General features: G+C 35.9%; 1 protein-coding gene across 2 annotated transcripts; it reads right to left on the bottom strand.

The window, feature by feature from the left end:
• Positions 1–457: 457 nt before the first annotated feature.
• LOC123525675 (holocytochrome c-type synthase-like) lies at positions 458–22,955 on the bottom strand. 2 transcript variants are annotated; one of them, XM_053538959.1, is made up of 7 exons: positions 22,880–22,955; positions 14,718–14,849; positions 14,102–14,260; positions 10,247–10,394; positions 7,351–7,471; positions 2,254–2,337; positions 458–1,191 (listed from the first exon to the last, which is right to left on the bottom strand). In XM_053538959.1, exons 2-7 carry the CDS (start codon positions 14,844–14,846, stop codon positions 936–938), a joined length of 897 nt encoding a protein of 298 aa, XP_053394934.1. In that variant the 5' UTR covers positions 14,847–14,849; positions 22,880–22,955; the 3' UTR covers positions 458–935. The 2 variants fall into 2 exon arrangements, with proteins under 2 accessions (XP_053394934.1, XP_053394933.1); XM_053538958.1 differs by lacking the exon at positions 22,880–22,955 and adding an exon at positions 22,305–22,457.
• Between the last annotated feature and the right edge of the window lie 250 nt (positions 22,956–23,205).

Genomic DNA, 23,205 nt, shown 5'->3' with positions numbered 1-23,205 from the left:
CCTTGACCTTTAAGCTAGGGGTCCGGGTTCTGCCAACGACACATCCTCTTATTATGGGGAACATTTGTGCCAAGTTATATTAAAATCCATTCATGGATGACAGTTATGGACCGGACACAAAATTGCAGACGGACAGAGGACGGAAAAGCGCATTCCTATAGTCCCCATAACTGGTTTTCAACCAGTAGGGGACTAATAATATGCAACCCACAAAGTTGGACTGTTACATGTGTAAGCAGCCCCCCATTTCACAACTGGAAACCATAATAGATTTGGGACGGACAGACAACTGGCAAAACTATACATTCAAATTTTCATTAAAGATGGTGGTGGTGGGGGCAGGGGCGGGATGAGAGTGGTGCAATGATGATTACAGTACATTTATATATTTCTTCCACTTTAAGATCATATCTTACTTTAAAAGTAAAAACTGCAGAACTGTAATCAAACAAGACAATTATGTGTGTTTCTAATTTATTAGCCTTCACATAATGTAATATTTCTTTTTTTCCTTCCAGATATACCAATCGTATGTTCATGAATGTTCTCCGAGTTAGCACATGTCCAGATTCTTGTTAGTCTATATAATACAATCACAAACATTCGTGACAAGAAGGCTACATGTCCATAGTTGAGCCACAAAATTCCACTAACAATACCACATGTATGTATATAGTTGAGTCACAAAACTCCATGTTCAAAAAGGTTAAATCACAAAAATCCATGAACAACAGGGTCACAAGTCCAAAGTTTTACTATAAAAGTCCATGAAAATGTAAGTCCACATGTTCACAAAAATGCCCTTAGAAAATTATGTTGTACCATTCTTCACTGATGATGGTAACAAGTCAAACTACTACATATCACAGTGTTTTCTGCAACAAAACAATCATCCTTTGGAAAAATGGGAGTTTCCGTTTTACATTCAGATCTATTCAAGATTTATCAGCTGAATTACTTGAGTTTGCATTTTCACTGGTATTATCAGACTGATACCGCCATCTCATCCATGCCACCTTTGATCTGTCCCAAAAGGCTGAAAAAGAGTCATAAGCAGGCCGAACATCTAGCAGCGTAAACTGATATGTAGTTTTATCTACTTTTCCGCCATCATAATAGTCAATTATATATCTAACTTCCTTCCCACACCTGTCAACAATCCAATCATGTCTGTCAAATGGAAGTTCATACCTGAAACAATATAAAATATAGTTGTAACTCCAGTTTTTTTCACACTCGCTTACCTCATTATACTGGTTATCTCAAGGATATTTTCAGATCCCAGCAAAGTTCCATCTAACTATATGTACTATCACTCTGATTTACTCAAATTTAACATACCACAACTCCATTTGAGTGGACAGAAAATGAAGACCCTTCAGTGACATTCTTTAGTTAATACATGCAAGTATCCATATGTCAAAGTAAAATTACTGCTGCAAACTTTAAATAAGTATGAACCATGAACAAGAGCTATAGGTACCAAAGACTACAAATTTCACTAATTTTGAACCCTTTCCTCCTCATACTAGTTTACAAACAAAGTCTTTAAGAAAAAACTTACAAAGATGACAAAAGGGCACAATTTTGTGAACTGTAAGTCAGAGTTATGGAACATAACTTAGAATGGTCATTTCATTATGATAAAGACTTACGATGACTCTGAATGTACTCAGTGCAATAGTTCCTTAAAAACTGCCAACATGCAAAACTTTCAACACAATTGTCTAAGTGAACAAAGAGCATAAAAGTTTGCCAAACTGTATGCCAGACAAACTTGCCATGTGAGGTTATGTATTTCATGCTAAAGGTGTTTGGGGAGTTTAAGATATCCGGTCAAGAAGTTCCTGAGAAACCTTTTCACACAAAACCTTCACAAACTTTTGATGCTAAAAGGAGCATATTAAATCTTAACAAAATAAAAGCTAGTTATGTAACTTGCCCTTTGTGTATGTGCATGTGTGTGTTTGTGTGTTGGGGGTAGAGGGGTGGGGGAGGCATCAATATGTTTGTCATAACTCATTCTTAGTAATAATTACCAGCAAGAAACTAGGGAGTACTACTGAGCTAAAAGCCAGCTGGACGTCTTCCCCTAATGAAGGAATAACCAAAGAATCCAGACAAACAGTAGTCAGATGCGAACTATTCAATGTAAGTGACTTTAATCATTCCATCATACTGACCTCATTCATTCTGTATAATTACCTAAATCTTTATCAAACAATGACCATGGAAGATGTAAAAATATCTTACCCCATCCAACTCCTGATCTTTGCTCTGGGGGAGTAATCTTTAGCTTTACCACCAAATTTCTTCAGCTTAGGATTTGTACATTCCCTACAATGAATAGGTACATGTTATATTGTCATGAACAAGTTAATCCTCATGCCAAGGTGTCAAAAAATATGTCTTCAATCTGATTATTTTAATGCTTAGTACTGCAATAGTATCTCTTAAAAGGAGTATGTGTGACTGACTGAGCTTCTATTAAATGCAACCCCTACAATCAAAAAAGAAAACAAGAGTGCCAGAATGTCACAATATACGCCCGTCACAGCAAATTTCTGAGATACCTTAAAATACACCTAAAATTTGAAAGTAACAACTATGTTGTACCACAGAAAAGTGGTCTTGTTTTTTCCCTACGGTCAATTATAAAAAAGTTACAATATAAGTTATTTATAGTAACAACTAAGGGAAGATAATCTTCGTCTCATGATGGTGTATAATTGTGCCAAGTTACATCAAAATCCCTCCATGCATGAAGAAGAAATGCTTCGGACAAAGTCATTCTTGTATCTGACCTTTGGCCTCTAAGTGTGACCTTGACCTTTGACCTAGGGACCTGGTTCTTGTGCATGACACTCCGCCTCGTGGTGGTAAACATTAGTGCAAAGTTATATCAAAATCCCTCTATGCATGAAGAAGAAATGCTCCGGACAAGGTTTTCATTCTTGTATCCTTTGACCTCTTAAGTGTGACCTTGATCTTACACCTAGGGACCTGGTTCTTGCGCATGACACTCCGCCTCATGGTGGTGAACATTTGTGCCAAGTTATATCAAAATTCCTCCATGCATGAAGAAGATATGCTCCGGACAAAGTTTTCTTTCTTGTATCCTTTGACCTCTAAGTGTGACCTTGACCTTAGACCTAGGGACCTGGTTCTTGCGTATGACACTCTGTCTCATGATGATGAACAATTGTGCCAACTTTCATCAAAATCCCTCAATGCATAAAGAAGATATGCTCCGGACAGTCATTCTTGAATTTGACCTTTGACCTCTAAGTGTGACCTTGACCTTAGACCTAGGGACCTGGTTTTTGCGCATGACACTCCGTCTCATGATGGTGAACAACTGTGCCAAGTTTCATCAAAATCCCTTCATGCATGTAGAAGATATGCTAAGGACAAAGTCTGTGGACGCTGCCCGCCCACCCGCCAGGGGCATTCTCATAATATGTCCCGTTTTTCAAACAGGCGTATAAAAAAAGAAAAAAGAAACTGTGTTTATTGGACATGGATGTCCCAGCTATGACTGAAGTAAATTAAAACAAATCCAGGTGAGATATATATTTACCATGTTATCGTCAAAGAAATGAAAATCATGTTTCACGATCTGAATTAAAAGGCAATGCCAGGTATTACATGAAACATATACATTAGTTACAGATTTCGCAGCAATGTTTTTCGCATGTATAAACCTGATTTACACATTTTTTTCAAAGAGCGAAATCATGAAAGTAGTGTCAAAATAGCCATCTTAAGTTATATTTTGTGGCAAAACTTTGGAATGAAAGATTGACGGGACATCTGTGATAATTTCCAAGAATTTTGAAATCCTGGTTGTAGATTGATTTTGCCAAATTCCAATGAAAAACTGTCATAAACAAGCAGAAATCATTGGTAAAATTAACTCTGGTCGTAGGAAATAAGTTATAAATTGTAATAAATTATATTAAACAAGAGTGCAAGAATGTCACAATATACGCCCGTCACAGCAAATTTCTTTACTCTAGCACCTGTATTTGCAAATGGAATTTTAATTTTGTGGTTGTTTAGTAATAACTAAGTGTTTTGTTTTTCTAAGTCCACAAAAAAACTCCTTACCAGGTAGAGATACCTTAAAATACACCTAAAATTGGAAAGTAACATCTATGTTGTACCACAGAAAAGTGGTCTTGGTTTTTCCCTACGGTCAATTATAAAAAAGTTACAATATAAGTTATTTATAGTAACAACTAAGGGAAGTTAATCTTCGTCTCATGATGGTGTATAATTGTGCCAAGTTACATCAAAATCCCTCCATGCATGAAGAAGAAATGCTTCGGACAAAGTCATTCTTGTATCTGACCTTTGGCCTCTAAGTGTGACCTTGACCTTTGACCTAGGGACCTGGTTCTTGTGCATGACACTCCGCCTCGTGGTGGTAAACATTTGTGCAAAGTTATATCAAAATCCCTCTATGCATGAAGAAGAAATGCTCCGACTGCCGTACTAACATTTTGTTACGCGTAACGTTACATTTTTCGTCATTTTTGTTGATGATAATTCGATTTTTTATGTATTTTACGATTATAAATTCTCTAAAAATTAAACTGGGAAAAATGTAATTTAAATCTTTTAATCACTGTAGTAAAAACATACATGGACGTCAGTTACTCATAATTTAAATAGCTGCATTCACATCAACATGTATCTCGAAATCGCCTATGTGTAAAATAGCGTGCGACGTACGTTGTACATTTATATATTTCTTCCACTTTAAGATCATATCTTACTTTAAAAGTAAAAACTGCAGAACTGTAATCAAACAAGACAATTATGTGTGTTTCTAATTTATTAGCCTTCACATAATGTAATATTTCTTTTTTTCCTTCCAGATATACCAATCGTATGTTCATGAATGTTCTCCGAGTTAGCACATGTCCAGATTCTTGTTAGTCTATATAATACAATCACAAACATTCGTGACAAGAAGGCTACATGTCCATAGTTGAGCCACAAAATTCCACTAACAATACCACATGTATGTATATAGTTGAGTCACAAAACTCCATGTTCAAAAAGGTTAAATCACAAAAATCCATGAACAACAGGGTCACAAGTCCAAAGTTTTACTATAAAAGTCCATGAAAATGTAAGTCCACATGTTCACAAAAATGCCCTTAGAAAATTATGTTGTACCATTCTTCACTGATGATGGTAACAAGTCAAACTACTACATATCACAGTGTTTTCTGCAACAAAACAATCATCCTTTGGAAAAATGGGAGTTTCCCTTTTACATTCAGATCTATTCAAGATTTATCAGCTGAATTACTTGAGTTTGCATTTTCACTGGTATTATCAGACTGATACCGCCATCTCATCCATGCCACCTTTGATCTGTCCCAAAAGGCTGAAAAAGAGTCTTAAAAAAAAAAAAAAAAAAAAAAAAAAAAAAAATTGTAAGTCCTCACAAAAATCTTTACCAGGTAGAGACTGGTCAAAATACACCTCAAAATTGGATGTAGCATGCATGTTGTACTACAGAAAAGCGGTCTCGATTTTTCCCTACAACTAGTAATGAAAAAGTTACAATATAAGCTATTTATAGTAACAACAAAGGGAAGTAATTCGAAAGAAGGGAACTGCGCATGACACTTCGTCTCATGATGGTGTATAATTGTGTCAAGTTACATCAAAATCCCTCCATGCATGAAGAAGAAATGCTTCGGACAAAGTCATTCTTGTATCTGACCTTTGGCCTCTAAGTGTGACCTTGACCTTAGACCTAGGGACCTGGTTCTTGCGCATGACACTACGTCTCGTGGTGGTGAACATTTGTGCCAAGTTATATCAAAATCCCTCTATGCATGAAGAAGAAATGCTCCGGACAAGGTTTTCATTCTTGTATCCTTTGACCTCTAAGTGTGACCTTGACCTTAGACCTAGAGACCTGGTTCTTGCGGATGACACTCCGCCTCATGGTGGTGAACATTTGTGCCAAGTTATATCAAAATCCCTCTATGCATGAAGAAGAAATGCTCCGGACAAAGTTTTCATTCTTGTATCCTTTGACCTCTAAGTGTGACCTTGACCTTAGACCTAGGGACCTGGTTCTTGCGCATGACACTCCTTCTCATGATGATGAACAATTGTGCCAACTTTCATCAAAATCCCTCTATGCATGAAGAAGATATGGTCCGGACAAAGTCATTCTTGAATTTGACCTTTGACCTCTAAGTGTGACCTTGACCTTAGACCTAGGGACCTGGTTCTTGCGCATGACACTCCGTCTCATGATGGTGAACAACTGTGCCAAGTTTCATCAAAATCCCTTCATGCATGTAGAAGATATGCTCCGGACAAGGTCTGTGGACGCCGCCCGCCCACCCGCCCGCCCGCCCGCCAGGGGCGTTCCCATAATACGTCCCGTTTTTCAAACGGGCGTATAAAAATAATGTTAGCCTTGATTGCCTTGCTCTCGTTTGTCATATATTTTCGTGACCCCAATTTTCGAATAATTTTGGTCATTTAGAGAAAGACCTACCTTCTTTTGGGACAATATTGTCATTACCAATGACCTACATTTTTCTTCATTAAATTTTTTACATCCAAGAGAGACTACTCAGTGATTACCATTCATGTAATATATCCCTTGTACTGTACATGTACATATCAATACCATTTTTTAGCTGCTTTTATGATACTACCACACACTTCAAACAAACCACCCCAACACTACCACACAATTTAGACTGTGATTCTTTCTGATACTGCAGCCCCTCTGATGTTGACTGATACTAGCTGTTCAGTTTATGTTAATTATCTCAAAGAAACAAAAAATTTTACGTTAAGAAAATTTAATTTTATTTTTTTCCCAAATTTAACAGGCGAGCTCATAAAAATGTGAAAATAAGGGGTATACTGTAAATAAAATTGCAGTGAAAAGGTGTCCTTAATTGCCACCGGACCCCTCTGGCTGATCGGCTACTTTTCTATATCAGCCTGTTCAACAAAACTTATTGACAACCCTGCACACTGTCTTGTTCTATAGAATGTTTGTAACAATTCACTTGAATAGCGTTCTATGCATACATACAACAGACCAGAAAAGAAAAATGAAATAAACCCTTTGACCTCTGAAGTGTGACCTTGACATTCGAGTCTGAACTCTGAAGTAGAAAGAGCTTATAAAATTTTGATATATATCTACACAGCTTATGTGCACTGAAGTATCTGTTTCAGTTTCCAGAATCAGGAAGCCCTTCAGCTAAGTCACACTTCCCCTTTGGTATATAAATGGACCTGTTTCCCTGAATAGTAAAAATAGTTTAGTAAAAACAGACCAGAAGTGAAGCCTACCTTGCATGAAGAGCCTCCCACATGAGGACTTCTTGCCATGCTTGTTCATTATTACTGTTGTGTATCTTTATGATGTGTCCCATATCATTCTGACTTATCTCATCTTCATTCCATCTCCAACCTATAATCATTTGTACATAAAAATCTATACTGTAACAAGAAAATATGACACTGAGACACCCGCGTTCAAGTGGTTATGTTGCATTGGCTGCCATGTTCTTTTTTTAACAAATCAACTTGGCACAAAAGTTGTCATAATGGATTATAAGATTCTTTCACTGGATAAAGGTGCAGATGGGAATATCCGGCCTCGAGGGTAACTGTTAAGGAGGTTACGAGGCTTCTTGCCGAGTTACTGCCTAAACAGTTACCCGAGAGCCGGATATTTCCATCTGCACCTATATCCAGTGACAGAATCTTTTTCTTGCATACCGATTTCAACAAATAATAATAAAAACAAAATCAATCGAACGGCTTTCTTTTTAGAACTATTTCCTATGGCAGTGTATTTAAACAAAGCGCGGGAAAACAACGTCCGTAAACAGGAAAGACATCATGACGTTTCAAAACAAATAACAATGTTTAGTTCCGGTTTTGTTTTATCAGTTGCAGCGTAACGTTATGAATTTTTGATAAAATAACGTGATTTGAATCGAGAAATATACTATCAGGAACCAATAGGAACTGTCAACGTATTGAATTTTTATTCCGTTTTTTAAATAAAATATATATTACTTCATAAATCTTCTACATATATGTAGTTCTTAATACGTCATTCACAGCACGAGAGTCATCTTACACCCTGGGGTGTAAGATGGATTTTTCCAGCACCGGTAAAAATACCGGAAATCTCCGTCTGGTACATGTATGCAAGAATTATTTGTAATCTGGCTGTCAAGACTTCTATGAAAATAAAATATTAATTTCTTGTTAAATCATATTTTCATATTGATTTTTCGCATGAATTTATAATATGTCTAAATATTTCATTAACACTGTAGCAAGTGATCACCACCTTCCTTGATGGCTATAGCTATATAAATTCATGTGCAACATTCATATTCAGTGCTGCTCTGCATGTTACCGTGTCATCAAGCATATTCTCAAATTGAACAGCTGTTTTAAAGCGTTTTTAACAAAAAAATGAAAACCTATGGAACTATAACTGTTTTAAAGGTCACCCAACAAACTTGTAACTGAGTGAAATATTTCTGAAATCAAACAAGCTATTTTAGACTCGTTTTCACCAATAAGTAAAGAGAAAACACTCCTCCCCTCTCCCACTATCTGTCACACTTTTTAATGAAATAGGATGGTTAGCACTCTTTCAGTAGACTATTTTTGAGAAATTGTTAAAATTATGCCATAATTTCTGATGAAACCAGGCTGGTAGTCATCTTACATTTTTTACGTCTATGAACTGCAATATCAATCTTGGTAGAGGGAATATTTGTGTGAAATCATTTCAAAATCCTACCCACATGTTTTTTTGAAGTTCTAAAAACATACATACATTTAAAAGTAATCATGCCTCTTAGTGAACCTGTTTTTGACAAAATCTAAATAATCTGAACAGACTTGATACAAGGTGATGAAAATATTTCTTTAAAACTATTAGGGGTGGGTATTGCTAAGAAAACTGGTATTGCGATATAATGCAAATTGTATGTGGATATTGCAATATACTGCGATATATTGTACCAGTTATTTAATTAACAAAAACATGGCGAATCATACTGTTTTTTTTTCAAATTTATTCAATTAAAAATGAGTAAAATGACTAGTATCAACAAAACGAGTGTTTGCTCGACCTTCTCAATAAATAAAAATACCAGTAAACAAAAAAATAAAAATTTGACTAGATTATGGGGAGTATTGTGAATTTGTCATACACAAATACTATTAACTGTTGAGGTTACTTGAGTCCGATATGTTGCTGACGCCGATTACCGGATATTCAAAAGCGAAAAGTAGACTGCGTCAAAATATTATTTAGTTTATTGTGCGGCACTACATTCGGTTTACGGATACAATCATATAACACAGGTTGCTCAATTCACCGATTATAAACGAGGAAAGTGGTATAGCTGTTGTATGAATAATAAATTCTAGTTGATAGAAAAATTACTAATGAGTTACTGAAAAATACAAAATTATTTTTATCTAAATTTTCTTATTGGTTTTATTATGTGGAATTGGGTCCGTAAAATAGCTGTAAACCAGTCTGCTACCTGCACCGGAAATGAAAGGAGAAAAATGAAAACAAAGTTGAATCGTGCTGGCAAGAAAAGGATTTTTTTTTGTGAATCTTCTTGGTTTATGTTAGTGTTACTTAATGTTATAAAATAACCGGTATTCGAAAATCATATTGCAATATCGTATCGTCGGAAAAAACATCGCAATAACCGGTCTACCGCGGTATATTGCCCACCCCTAAAAACTATAAAATCCTACAGATGGTTTAAGAAATGTTATCGAAAGATTTTTCAATTTTCAGCTCTGATGACTCCTTTGTGCAGCTGAGCGGAACCGTACGAGCAAATTTGGAAGTGGACAATCCGAAGAACATCAATGCAAAATTTCATTTACTTCTATCAAATTGTTCCGAAGATGTTGCGTGCAAAAAACAAAAATAGGAGCTGATGATGAGAAGTCCGATCATATGGCATCAAACTAAGTGCACAGAGTTGACAGCTCTTAAATGCAAATTGACACTAATCTTTAACTGTTTCAATTAGTCAAATCCAACATTTGCCATGTATTTCAGTTCCAACGAGTTCTGATAAACCGGCATTGCTTTAAGCTAAAGCGAATGATAACAATAGCGGATTCTAAAACCAAGGTCTGAATACACCCCCATCCTTCATATTAAATTTATCTATGTTGATAACCCTACCTTTTCTTAACATTGCATTCCAGAACATTTGCTGTGATGGATAGACCCAATTGTCCTCAGTTCCTGCACGAGGTATACCAGACACCTCTCTGTCAGTGGACAAAGGAAATGGCTGGTCTGGTGCTGGTCTCTGGTTTGGTGGCGGCATCTGAATAATAAAAGTATAATGATATCTTGTAACCTGATGAAACTAGTTCACTGAATACTGTAGATTTTGTACTGGTAGTATTTTTGGATATGGTTATATTAAACAGGTGTAAATTTTATCAAGTAAAATGTCCTACATAGTAACCAGGCACAAGTTGGATTTTTTTGTCAAGGACAGAGAAGCTATTGAGGTATTAATTGTAAAACAAGAGCTGTCCGTAAGACAGCCAAGCTCAACTATTCGAAATATTGTCACAGAAGCAGGAAATTATTACCAAAAACGTTAAATATCAAAAGAGTTCTAAGTTCGAAAGGGGACATAATTTTCTCAAAATACATGTTAAGAGTTATGGAACTTGACCCAGTGAGATTGGTAATTGACCTAGATAAAGAATAAATAAGTTTCAAAGCTATATGCCTTTTAGTAATAGCTGTATGTACTTGCACGCAAAACTTCAACCAGGATTTTCTAAGTCCAAAAGGGGGCATAATTTGCCCAAAATACATGTCAGAGTTATGGGACTTGATTCTATCAACTAGTTTTATAACCCCAAAGACACATGTGAAGTTTCAATTTAATATCTGCATTAGTTTTGGAGATAGTAACTTGCATGTAAAACTTTAACCAGGATTTTCTAAGTCCAAAAGGGGGCATAATTTGGCCAAAATTCATGTCAGAGTTATGGGATTTGACCCAGTGAGGTAGGTAATTGATTTAGAAAAAGAAAAAATAAGTTTCAAATCTATATGCCTTTTAGTAATAGCTGTATGTACTTGCATGCAAAACTTGAACCAGAATTTTCTAAGTCCAAAAGGGTGCATAATTTGCCCAAAATACACGTCAAAGTTATTGGACTTGATTCTTTCAACTAGTTTTATAACCCCAAAGACACATATGAAGTTTCAATTTAATACCTGCATTAGTTTTGGAGATAGTAACTTGCATGTAAAACTTTAACCAGGATTTTCTAAGTCCAAAAGGGGGCATAATTTGGCCAAAATACATGTCAGAGTTATGGGACTTGACCTAGTGAGATTGGAAATTGACCTAGAAAAAGAAAAAATAAGTTTCAAATCTATATGCCTTTTAGTAATAGCTGTATGTACTTGCACGCAAAACTTTAACCAGAATTTTCTAAGTCCAAAAGGGGGCATAATTTGGCCAAAATGAAGGTCAGAGTTATGGGACTTGGTGCTATCAACTAGTTTTATAACCCCGAAGACACATGTGAAGTTTCAATTCAATATTAGTTTTGGAGATAGTGACTTGCATGTAAAACTTTAACCAGAATTTTCTAAGTCCAAAAGGGGGCATAATTTGCTCAAAATACATGTTAGAGTTATGGGACTTGACCCAGCGAGGTAGGTAATTGACCTGGAAAAAGAATAAATAAGTTTCAAAGCTATATGCCTTTAAATGATAGCTGTATGTACTTGCATGCAAAAACCTTAACCAAGGTGTGACGCCGACGCCAGGGTGAGTAGAATAGCTAGACTATTCGAGCTAAAAACAGCAAGAAGAATAACTAAAAGTCTACTGTGCTCTGTTATCTACAGATCTAAAGACTCAAATTCTTTTGATACCAGCCTGTTGCTCAGTAAGATATGCAAGGGAGACTTTGGACAAAGATTACAATAAATTTTATCCCTATCGAGTATTCTTCTCAGTAAGTTTAAGTTAAAAGCAATTTGAAAGCTTTAATCAATTAAGACACAGCAATGGTTACTGAGTATATGAATATTCTAGGGTGATAAACACTCAGAAGTTCCAAGCTTTATAATACTTTTTCAACTCTTCTTAATTACTTTTTAGTCTAGAACATATTAAGGTAGCCAGACCTTTTTTTCATCAATTTGGGAATGCCACCGACACCGGTGGAATTGGGAAAATGCTCTCGGAAATTGTCTAATTGGGACAATTTGCAAATTACCAAAATCTACATAAATGTGCTTTTGTGTGAAATATTTATTAATTGCATTTCAGTAATTGTTCAACAGTATTATAATTTACCTAAATAAGTAAATATACATACAAATCTGCAAAACTATCTTAAAACAGCAAAAACCCTATAAGGTATAATCATTTGGGAATTTTAAATTCAACTTTGGGAAAAAAACATACTTTTTTGCATTGGGATTACCTCCTTTTACAGGAGGTAGATTTACAGCGGAAAAAAGCCCTGGTAGCATATAATCACCACAAAACTTTTCTTAACTCCTGGAACAAAACCATTGTAGACGGGTTCAGCTACTATTAGTCATATTAATAAATTTTACCAGAATACCTAACAACCAAAGCAATAAAATCTAAAGGCCTATGCTAGATAAAATTTTCACGAGGTAGAAATTGCACGATGCACCGATTACGACACGGTTTAGGATAATTGGAAAATCAGCGTGTTTATTTCTAACGCTTGATAAAAACTAGTTCAAATGATAGGATATACATTTCGGGCTTATTCTGTGTATTTCTGTAAGGAAATCCCCAATGAAAGCGTACGCAAGATAAAAATTTCACGAGACAGAAATCGAACAATGCACTGCTTCCGGTAAAGTTGCATGGGTTTGGATATGTGGACAATCACCTCGTTTATTTTTAACGCTTGATCAAAACCAGTCCAAATAATAGGATGTATGTTTTAGGACAGCGTGATAACTTTTGACTGTCCCTGTCCCGTTCGAGCTTATTCTACTATTTCTGTAAGGAAACCCCCAATGAAGTCTGTTGGGAATGTTTTCTGGTACATGTATAAATGAATGTATTTGTAAAGGTAACAGGTCTAATAATGAATTTATGTTGACATTAAACCATAAAATTGCCTCGCTGACATTTTTGAACGTATGTTTTGTACTTTATTTCTCTCATTTTAGTGTCATCGGCAGTCAGAGGTGTATTGAAACTGGTGTCGGGGTAGATAACTCATCACATTTGTTCACATCATTTTTCCTAAGATTTTAGTTTATTTAAAATTATGAGTTATATTTAACCTATTTGACGTTTCTTTGTGAATATTTATGTTTCATTTATTGGAGTCTGACCAGAATTTTATGACTTTTGGGGATTTTAAAAGCTTTTATTTTGGCATGAAGATCACAAACCAGTATCATAAAAGGGCAATATTTCAAAATGAAATTGTGAAAAATCTAGTTCGGTGACCACCCATTTTCTTTTTATATTTTAAAAGGAAACATTATATTCTGCTGTTCTTGCAACTTTATTCAAATTCCTTTATGCAGATTTGGAAATATTAACTGCTGAAGGAAATATACAATATTTTATAATAATGATGCTTTTTTTACTTTGAAAACAACAACAACAAACAAGTGCCATGCAACTATTTCTTGAATCGCATTAAAATTTCTTTTTGTTTTGAAGGGAAATAATCATGATGTCTTATGAGATTTGACTATCAGTTATACTTTATGAATCATTTATTTGATTCCTTGATGTTATATGCTATGGCAGACACGCTCTAGATTTCAGGATACACTGGTACCCTAGTCATGCATTATAATCTGAAATAAAATGAAAACAAAGCCGGTGACCCCCATATTTTTTATTTATTTTTAGGTTACTTATAGAATGAACTAACAATATATGAAATATGAACAAAATCTGTTATTGGGAAAAAATGGTGAAATTCTAGCATACGCCTTTAAATGCTAAATATTTATTAACGCATAAATACATATTACAAATTCACTAACCATGTTGTCCGGGTTAATATCTGTTTGCTCTTGTCTCATTGGGCAGTCACTGGGCGGGGAAGAACTTGCTCCTGCATGCATAGGACATTCACTTGGTGCAGAGGAAAAACTCACAGCCATCTTCTGCATGTCATCTTCACTTAAACCTTTTCTGTGTACCTGAAAATAACCAGAACTGGGAAATTTCTCGACTTTACATTATTAATATTATAAATTAAATCAAAACCGCACTACCAAGCAATTTAACAAAAAATGAAAATTATTGTAAAATATGTTACTCTATTGAATACCCATGCTGACTTCATTTTATCAACTCAGCTTTTGTTTTAGAAGTTTTTTGACTGCAACAATACAGACTTGTATTTTACAGAATAAAAAATGTTGTTTAAAAAAAATAATCAAATACTTGCTTTAAAAATTATATTTAAAATTGATCATAGTTTGCAATTTTGCACAGAGAGAGAGAAGCCACTTAAATGATCAAACCAGTAGTTGCCAAGGTAAAAACTAAACTTTATACCAAGTTTCCTTGAGACCTTCAACTATAAAAGGCTAGATTTACAATTCAACAAGATTTATAGTCCCTTTTTAATAAAATATTATTGAATATTTTTACCTGTTTAGTTTCATCTATTTTACTGTCATTTTTATTATGCATTGGACACTCTGCTGGGATTGCATTGGCATTTACATCTGTCTTCACAGCTGCTGGATCAGGAGTGGGTGTAGAACTAGCTCCTCCCATTTTCTAAAAGAACAAATGGATTTTAACAATAATTCATATAAAACTATATAAAATTTTAGTATCTTTAGAAATAAATCTTCTTTATTCTATTTACTTTAGTTAATCACATTTCTTCATCTATTACACATGAACAAAAAGTTTTGCTGAAGTTTTTACAAGAGACTAATTGAAGTCACTATGAAGTCAATCGGTAAAGTTGAAGTAAACTTTTTGGCCATATCATTTTCATGGAACTTTTATTTTAGTAAATTCTATTATATTTTAACTCTAATGTGATGAAAGCTTCAAGCTTATTTGAACAAATCTTGAGTCCGCTTCCTGGAAAAACCAAGACTGGTGACATATTAGAAGGCGTAGTTGTGACCCAAGCTGGGCTTGAACCCACAGCCCCTAGGTTGAGCAGTAGACAGTACTACTAGACACGGCTCCCCCCTTCACTTTGGAAAATGGAAATCTTCTATGTATTAAAAGTCACCCAACCATTGAATATGGCAGAGCCCACAACACAGTTCAACATCTGTGTGGAGGGTAGTGACAGGGGTCTGAATTTTTTTTAAATACAGGTGTGAAATAGTGGCATCTGAATGATGTATGTGATGTAATTAGACATAATTCTACTTGATATGGTACAATCAGTGTACTGAGAAATGATATGATGCAGTTAAAGTGCTGTAAGCTTGGTTTCTTTTTCATTACTTTAAATATGATTTGAAAAGAACTGGAAACATACTTTGTATAATTAACTAAATCACAATTTAACATGCACAGATAGAAAACAGAGATAGAAAATTGTGGCTCTAACATGGTGCATAAAAAGCCAGATCTGGATCCAAGGGGAGAAGGATTGGGATGCTGGTGCAACTCCCCCTACCCTCAGCGGACTGAGAAGTGACCTATACTTACTAAGGTCTTGGCCCAAAACTACACTAGAGGCCACCATTTCACACCTGTATTTAAAAAAAATTCAGATCCCCGTCACTACCCTCCCCCCAAAGGTTGAACTGTATTGTGGGCTCTGCCATATTTAAATGTCGGGTGCCACATTTTTTATCTACCTGGAACTTGCAGCAGAAAGGCATCATTTTCGAATAGATATTTCATGAACAGGGAGGGCTAGAGACTTGGGGTCGGTCTCATTTTGTAGCTAAATGTACACGTGAAATAGTGATAGATAGTTTTTTAATTGTCTAGAGAATTTATTTCACAACGGCCCGGAAAGTCAACCCGTTGCTCGCAGGCTCAAATCTCGAAATTCTGGCCTTCAGTAGACATATGCATCTTTTGAAGGGGGCTCATATTTCACTACATATTTTTCATTTTGTGCTCATTTAGGATGAAAACAAAGGTTTTTATCAGTCATGCCATATTTTTTGTCCATGGTCCGATACTCGTGCCTGCGTAGCTAAAAAATTTCAGCTCAGAGATGTTTATATGCTGTTACGGATCTCTGAGCTGAAACGAATCCCGTACTGAAACCTAACCAGGAATCGTGCCAGAAGTCTGTCACGCTATAATTTCATCAAAGGAAATGCGATGGACTCACCTTTTACTTTAAAATATTTCTAATCTATTTTTCTTTTGATCTGGCATAAAATGATCCATGCAACAAAATTTGAACACAACTGCATTGACAAGTTATACACGTAAGTTTCAAATTGGTACTGCAATATTTTGTCCGCCATTGCAGTTGTCACCTGATCAGGGTACTCCTCATTTTGAAAACCAATAGATGGTATAGAATGTTATTTACTGACCTTTTCTGATAACTTAAACCTTCTAAGGTATGTTTTTATGAATTTTATCAAAAATGGTTATGTTTGTGATTAAATTAAACTCATAAATAGGTATCGTCGGAGTTCTTAAAAATCGCGGAGTACCTTGGTTCACGGCCATTCTTGTTTGCTTACTGGTCATGCAAAATTTGCATTCACGCACCGGAAATTACGTCAGCATTTACTACGAATGTTACTCGACCATGACGATCTTTCTAATTATGAAACAAGAGGGTCATGATGACCCTGGATCGCTCACCAGAGTAATATGAGCTACATGTTTCAAATGTCAAACTGATGATTTTTAGAAATTTTTTGGAAGATTTTCCAATGTACAATCAAGTACCGGTAACCCCTGGGGTGGGGCCAATTTTACCCCGGGGTCATGATTTGAACAAAGTTTGTAGAAGACTACTTCAATGTTACATATCAAATATCTAAGATCTAGGCCTTCTGGTTTATTTTTAGCAAATTTATGAAGATTTCCCTATAGATGTACAATCAAGTAACCCCTGGGCCTGGGTCAATTTGACCCTGGGGGGTCAAGATTTGAACAAATTTTGTAGAGGTCCACAAGGCAATGCTACATTTGACATATCTAAGCTCTAGGCCTTCTGGTTTATTTCTAGAAAATTTTGAAGATTTTTCTATGTACAATCAAGTAACCCCTGGGGCTGGGTCAATTTGACCCTAGGGGGTCAAGATTGAACAAATTTTGTAGAGATCCACTAAGCAATGCTTCATGTCAAATATCTAAGCTATAGGCCTTCTGGTTTATTTTTAGACAATTTTGAAGATTTTTCTATGTACAATCAAGTAACCCCATGGGGCGGGGTCAATTTGACCCCGGGGGTCATGATTTGAACAAATTTTGTAGAAGTCTACTAGGCAATGCTACATGTCAAATATCTAAGATCTAGGCCTTCTGGTTTATTTTAGAAATTTTTGAAGATTTTCCTATGTAAAATCAAGTGACCCCTGGGGCGGGGTCATGATTTGAACAAATTTTGTAGAGCTCCACTAGGCAATGCTACATGTGAAATATCTAAGCTCTAGGCCTTCTGGTTTATTTTTAGAAAATTTTGAAGATTTTTCTATATACAATCAAGTAACACCATGTGGCGGGGTCAATTTGACCCCGGTGGTCATGATTTGAAACTTTTTTGTAGAGGTCCACTAGGCAATGCTACATGTGAAATATCTAAGCTCTAGGCCTTCTGGTTTATTTTTAGAAAAATTTTGAAGATTTTCCAATGTAAAATCAAGTGACCCCTGGAGCTCAGCGGGGTCAATTTTGATCCAGGGGGTCACAATTTGAACGACTTTTGTAGAGGGCACTAGGCAATGCTTCATGTCAAATATCTAAACTCTAGGCCTTCTGGTTTATTTTTTATTTTTTTTTGAAGATTTTCCTATAGAAATCTATGTAAAATCAAGTAACCCCTGGGGAGGGGTCAATTTTGACCCCGGGGTCATGAATTGAACAACTTCAGTAGAGGTCCACTAGGCAATGCTACATGTCAAATATCTAAGCTCTAGGGCTTCTGGTTTTTGAGAAGAAGATTTTTTAACATTTTCCTATGTAAAATCAAGTGACACCTGGGGTGGGGTCAATTTTGACCCCGGGGTCATGATCTGAACAAACTTGGTAGAGGTTCACTATGCAATGCTTTACACCAAATATCTAAACTCTAGGGCTTCTGGGTTTTGAGAAGAAGATTTTTAAAGTTTTTCCTTTCAGTTGCCAATTGGCAACCAGAGTTCTGCATGGAATTCAATTCTTTGAACAATTTTCGTAGAGCTTCACCCAGGGAATATTCCTATGAAGTTTGGATGAAATTGGCCTAGCGGTTTATGAGGAGATGTTGTTTAAAGTAAAAGTTTACAGACGACGGACAGTGAGTGATCAGAATAGCTCACCCTGAGCCTTTGGCTCTGGTGAGCTAAAAATGTGTTTTAAGAAGGCAAGTGCATAAAATATTAATTTGTCATGAAAATTTTACGTTTTACGATAATCCCTAAATATAGCCACTTAAAATATACATGTTTATACCCTAAAATGTTTTTTAAAAGTCTAAATTTCCTTCATCTGCTTTGTTTACATTTTATCAATGGAGGTCACGTGGCACAAGTTGTGAACTTGTGATGAATAACGGTTAAGTAAAAAAAGTATTTTTCATGTACCTATACCTTAGTAATTTTTTCCCTGCTTTTTCAAAATTTCTAAGTAAACCTCAACCTATCAGAAGTAAATATACGCTATTACAATAGATCTCTATCACGATCCCACAGTTAGCTCAATGTAATGAGATGGGAAAAGAAAAACCCATGTAAACACTGGAATCGATCAGATTCACTGCACTGACGTAAGAGTAACTAAAAGATGGGAATCTTTCGCATGTCCTCACTGTGTAAGTCTTGAAAAATAGAAACGATTTTGTTGGAGATTTAAAATGTTAATGTTTTAATTTTTTGGTTACTGTAATGAAACATTTTTAAAGCTAAAACATTGAAAATCATGAAAACCACATGAATGACTATATTTGACCTTTAAGTCACGTAATGCTGTGATGTCATATTCGCGAAATCAAGGTTTGCAGACGACTGACATAATTTATTTGACATGACTGTTTCGGATGAATGCCAGTAGATAACTAGATGGAATAAAGTTAATTGGCAGTGATTTTTTTGCGCGGATTTGACTCCGAAATTCGACGTCTTCCCAACTGACAAAAATTGTCAAAACTCCCAAAATATACTTAAATATTCCCCAAAACGAGATGATTTTTCCCAATTAGATTGATTTCTTGTCAAAGTTGAACTAAAACGATGCAAATAATCATAAAAATTCCGACACTAATTATGGTTTATTTGCAGAATTTTGTTGCTAATTCGAAGCGCGTTGTTTACATAAAAAGGGTCACGGCATTTAGTATGACTTTCATCAGTCGCTAAACGCTTTTTCATGCGTCAAAATGAGTTGGGAAAAAAATTGTTAGAAAATTACCTAAATTATTGAAAAATGTCGCCTTATTCCAAATATTATAATAAGAAAATAAACCTTAAACACGCCATCGGTACTCCGGACATTCAAACATCTTTTGGTAAAGTTAAAGAGAAATCAAATTCAAATCAAACGTCAGAAAAGCAAAGTTATCTGTCCAAGAAATCTGAGCCCCCACAAAATGACCCACAGAAACCAACAGAAGCTCATGGTGACCCTAAGCTATGTGAGCCATCAGATCCTGTGACATCAGAAAATAACCTGTCTGTCCTGTCTATTCAACCTCAGTGCATATTTGAATGAAGTAAATTTACCTTAAAATAAAACTTTCCAAAATAATTTCTTTATTAAGTTTTGTTAATTTTTCCCAATTTGGAAGTTTATCGCGCTTAAAATTCCCAATTTAAAAGCCATGGGCTGTTGCCAAAAAAGTAAAAAAATCACTGATTGGAATAATGTATGTGGTGGAGGATAAATGTATTTAATCAGGTATGTAAACATTTTCACATGTCAACTGTTATTTACTGAGTTTGCGCTGAACTAAAATTAACTCCGCGAACCATGGTACGCCGAGGATAAAATTTTGATCTTGATTTTCAAAAAATAACCACGTGCTCTGAACTGTTCATCATCATCATCTTTAGTGATCGCCTCACTCTGTGTAGAGTATACTCGCGATTTATGTTTAAAAACTGTGCATGCGCAGCTGAAGGTGGACTATGTACAGTCTAAAATCTCTCTATGTACAAACTTTAAAATCTGATAAAAATTCAGCGTCGACGTTACAAGGTGTGTATGTCAGCCATGACAGTCTTGAAGCCCTCTAGGGTGGACTGGTTCACGGCGCACTGAGGCAATCGTTTCCAGATGATGACGGAAGCTGGAAAAAGCTGTGTTGATATGAAGACTTGGAACAGGAGATCTGTGTGTATTGCTGATCATTGAACCTGGATGACCTGGATTGACGGAGTGGTGGATCGGGTTTGATGTCAACTAGTTTGTGGTTGATCTTGTACTGTATAGTTGCCCTAGCTACATTACGTCTATGTTGTAGAGTATCCCACTGGAGATCCTGCAGCATAGCAGTGACAGAGCTTGTTTGTTGATAGTCTCGTTTGACGAACCTGGCTGCTCTACGTTGTATCATCTCCAGCTGGTTGATGTGGGTCTCGGCGTACGGGGACCAGACTGTTGATGCATACTCTACAATCGGACGGACATAGGTCTTGTAGGCTGTTGCTTTGGCACGTGGTGGACTTGAGCCGATATTTCTGCGGATGAAAGACCAGGGCTTTTTTCCACTATAAATCTACCTCCTGTAAAAGGAGGTAATCCCAATGCAAAAAAGTATGTTTTTTTCCCAAAGTTGAATTTAAAATTCCCAAATGATTATACCTTTTAGGATTTTTGCTGTTTTAAGATAGTTTTGCTGATTTGTATGTATATTTAGGTAAATTGTAATACTGTTGAACAATTACTGAAATACAATTCATTAATATTTCACACAAAAACACATTTATGTAGAGTTTGGTAATTTGCAAATTGTCCCAATTAAGACAATTTCCGAGAGCATTTTCCCAATTCCACCGGTGTCGGTGGCATTCCCAAATTGATGAAAAAAAGGCCTGAAGACATGGTGGAATTTGCCTTTTTAGTGATGTTATCAATATGTGTTTTCCAGGACAGATCAGGTGTGATCGATACTCCAAGGTATTTAGATTCATCAGTGGGTTTCAGTGGTATGTTGTGGATGTTGTAAGTGAAGCTGACTGGTTTTCGTTTGTTGGTTACATGGAGAACTTCACATTTTTCAGGATTGAAAGCCATGTGCCACTCTCGCTCCCAGTCTTGAAGGTGGTCAAGGTCAACTTGTAGTTGTCTGGCGTCTTCCTGGCTTGTGATTTTTCTGTACATCAAGCAGTCATCTGCGAATAGGCGGACAGTTGACTTGACGCGCGATGGCAGGTCATTAATGTATGTGAGGAAGAGAAGGGGTCCTAAGACGCCGCCCTGCGGGACACCAGATGTGACTGGGGAGATCTCAGAGTTGGCACCGTCGAGAACTACCTGTTGTGTGCGACACTGGAGGAAGTCGGCTATCCAGGAGTGAATGCTACCCCTTATACCATAGTAATTAAGCTTAAGTAGGAGACAGTTATGGCTGACTTTGTCGAAAGCTTTGCTAAAGTCTAACAGGATTGCATCAATTTGTTGGTTACTGTTGAGGCCTTTGGCTAGATCGTTGACAGTGAGTATGAGTTGGGTGTCACAGGAGCGTTTCTTTCGGAAGCCATGCTGGTAGTCGTTGAGGATGTTCAAGGAGTCAAAGTCATGTTGCATGATGTTATCAGTTTCTCACGAGAGACTGTGCAAGATGTTGCGGTTTGACACTGGTAAGTTAACCAAATGGGGTTCCACCGTAACTTAATGTACGCGACAGAAAATACAGAAAATTAAGGATTCAGTTACATCGAACCCTGTAAAATGTAACAAAATTATATGAATAAAACACGCAAAAAGGCATTGCCTAACAAACATATAAACATAACTACAAAACAATAATCACTGTGTAAACTTCTTATTTCAAATTTTGTGAACCGTACCCCACCCACTTTTATCAAAGCCGGTTTCGTAACGATGTCAATAAAGAAAATTATGTAACATTTCACAAGTACTGTTTACCTCAATATCAAGTAACACAACTCTTTTTTTCTTCTTAATTGACTTAAAATAGTTGTTTAAATGGCATCACATCGAAGATCAACACGACTTTTTATTTTCTGAGCGTCTGCTGCGATTGACCCGGTGTAATAATTATATCATTTGTGATAACTATGTTTTAAGGTTATACGCCACTACTGTTTGATCCGCCTTCAGATCACAAACATATAAAACTGACATTTTTTAAAGAGCTACCAAACATAGCTAGACTCATTTCAGAGAACAAATCCTTACCTCATTTTAAAGAGTTATGATAAAACTGATATAAAATGAAGAGAAAAGTAAGGGCCATATATCTTCTTAGAGAGATTTTTTCTGGTCACATTTGCTTACTGTAAAATCACATCAAAATCACACTGCTGTGACCTGGAAGTACTAATCATACTAAAATTGAGCTTCACTTCACCAAATACAACCTGCTCTCCCATTTTTCCTACCAAAATATCAAAAATACATCCACAATGAAATTTAAACAGAAGCAGGCTTTGATTTAGACCTCTTTAACCATGCCAAGTGAAGAATTAGTGTTCAAATACCTGGCTGCCATTACGCGACTAGACCAGATGGCTCCCACGCTGGTTCTTTACTTTAGTTAGGCCTTCATCACAACAGCTACAAAACAGAAGTGGTGGTATTTTACATAATTAAAAACACATTTAAAAAAAATAAAAAAGCATCTTAATTGTTTTTGAATTGTTTTTGGACTCTAATTTTATAAATCAAATTTTGATAATTTTTTATTGATAGAAGCCATGAAGGCAACGTATGTAAAAACACACACAAAAAAAAAAACTGTGCTTTGTCCGAGTCTTAAAATGGGAAAAAATACAAACTGAGCCATAAAATTGACATTCTTAAAGAT

The sequence above is a fragment of the Mercenaria mercenaria genome, chromosome 3, assembly GCF_021730395.1.
Source record: "Mercenaria mercenaria strain notata chromosome 3, MADL_Memer_1, whole genome shotgun sequence".
Classification (NCBI taxonomy): Eukaryota; Metazoa; Mollusca; class Bivalvia; order Venerida; family Veneridae; genus Mercenaria; species Mercenaria mercenaria.
This window is presented reverse-complemented; position numbering and strand designations above follow the sequence as displayed.

Bases quoted from the DNA above. Each gene is read 5' to 3' on its own strand.
- LOC123525675 (XM_053538959.1), bottom strand. From the start codon at position 14,846: ATGGGAGGAGCTAGTTCTACACCCACTCCTGATCCAGCAGCTGTGAAG. The intron at 14,261-14,717 runs GTAAAAATATTC...GGTTATTTTCAG, and splicing joins AAATAGATGAAACTAAACAG to GTACACAGAAAAGGTTTAAG. The intron at 10,395-14,101 runs GTTAGTGAATTT...TTTATTATTCAG, and splicing joins ATATTAACCCGGACAACATG to ATGCCGCCACCAAACCAGAG.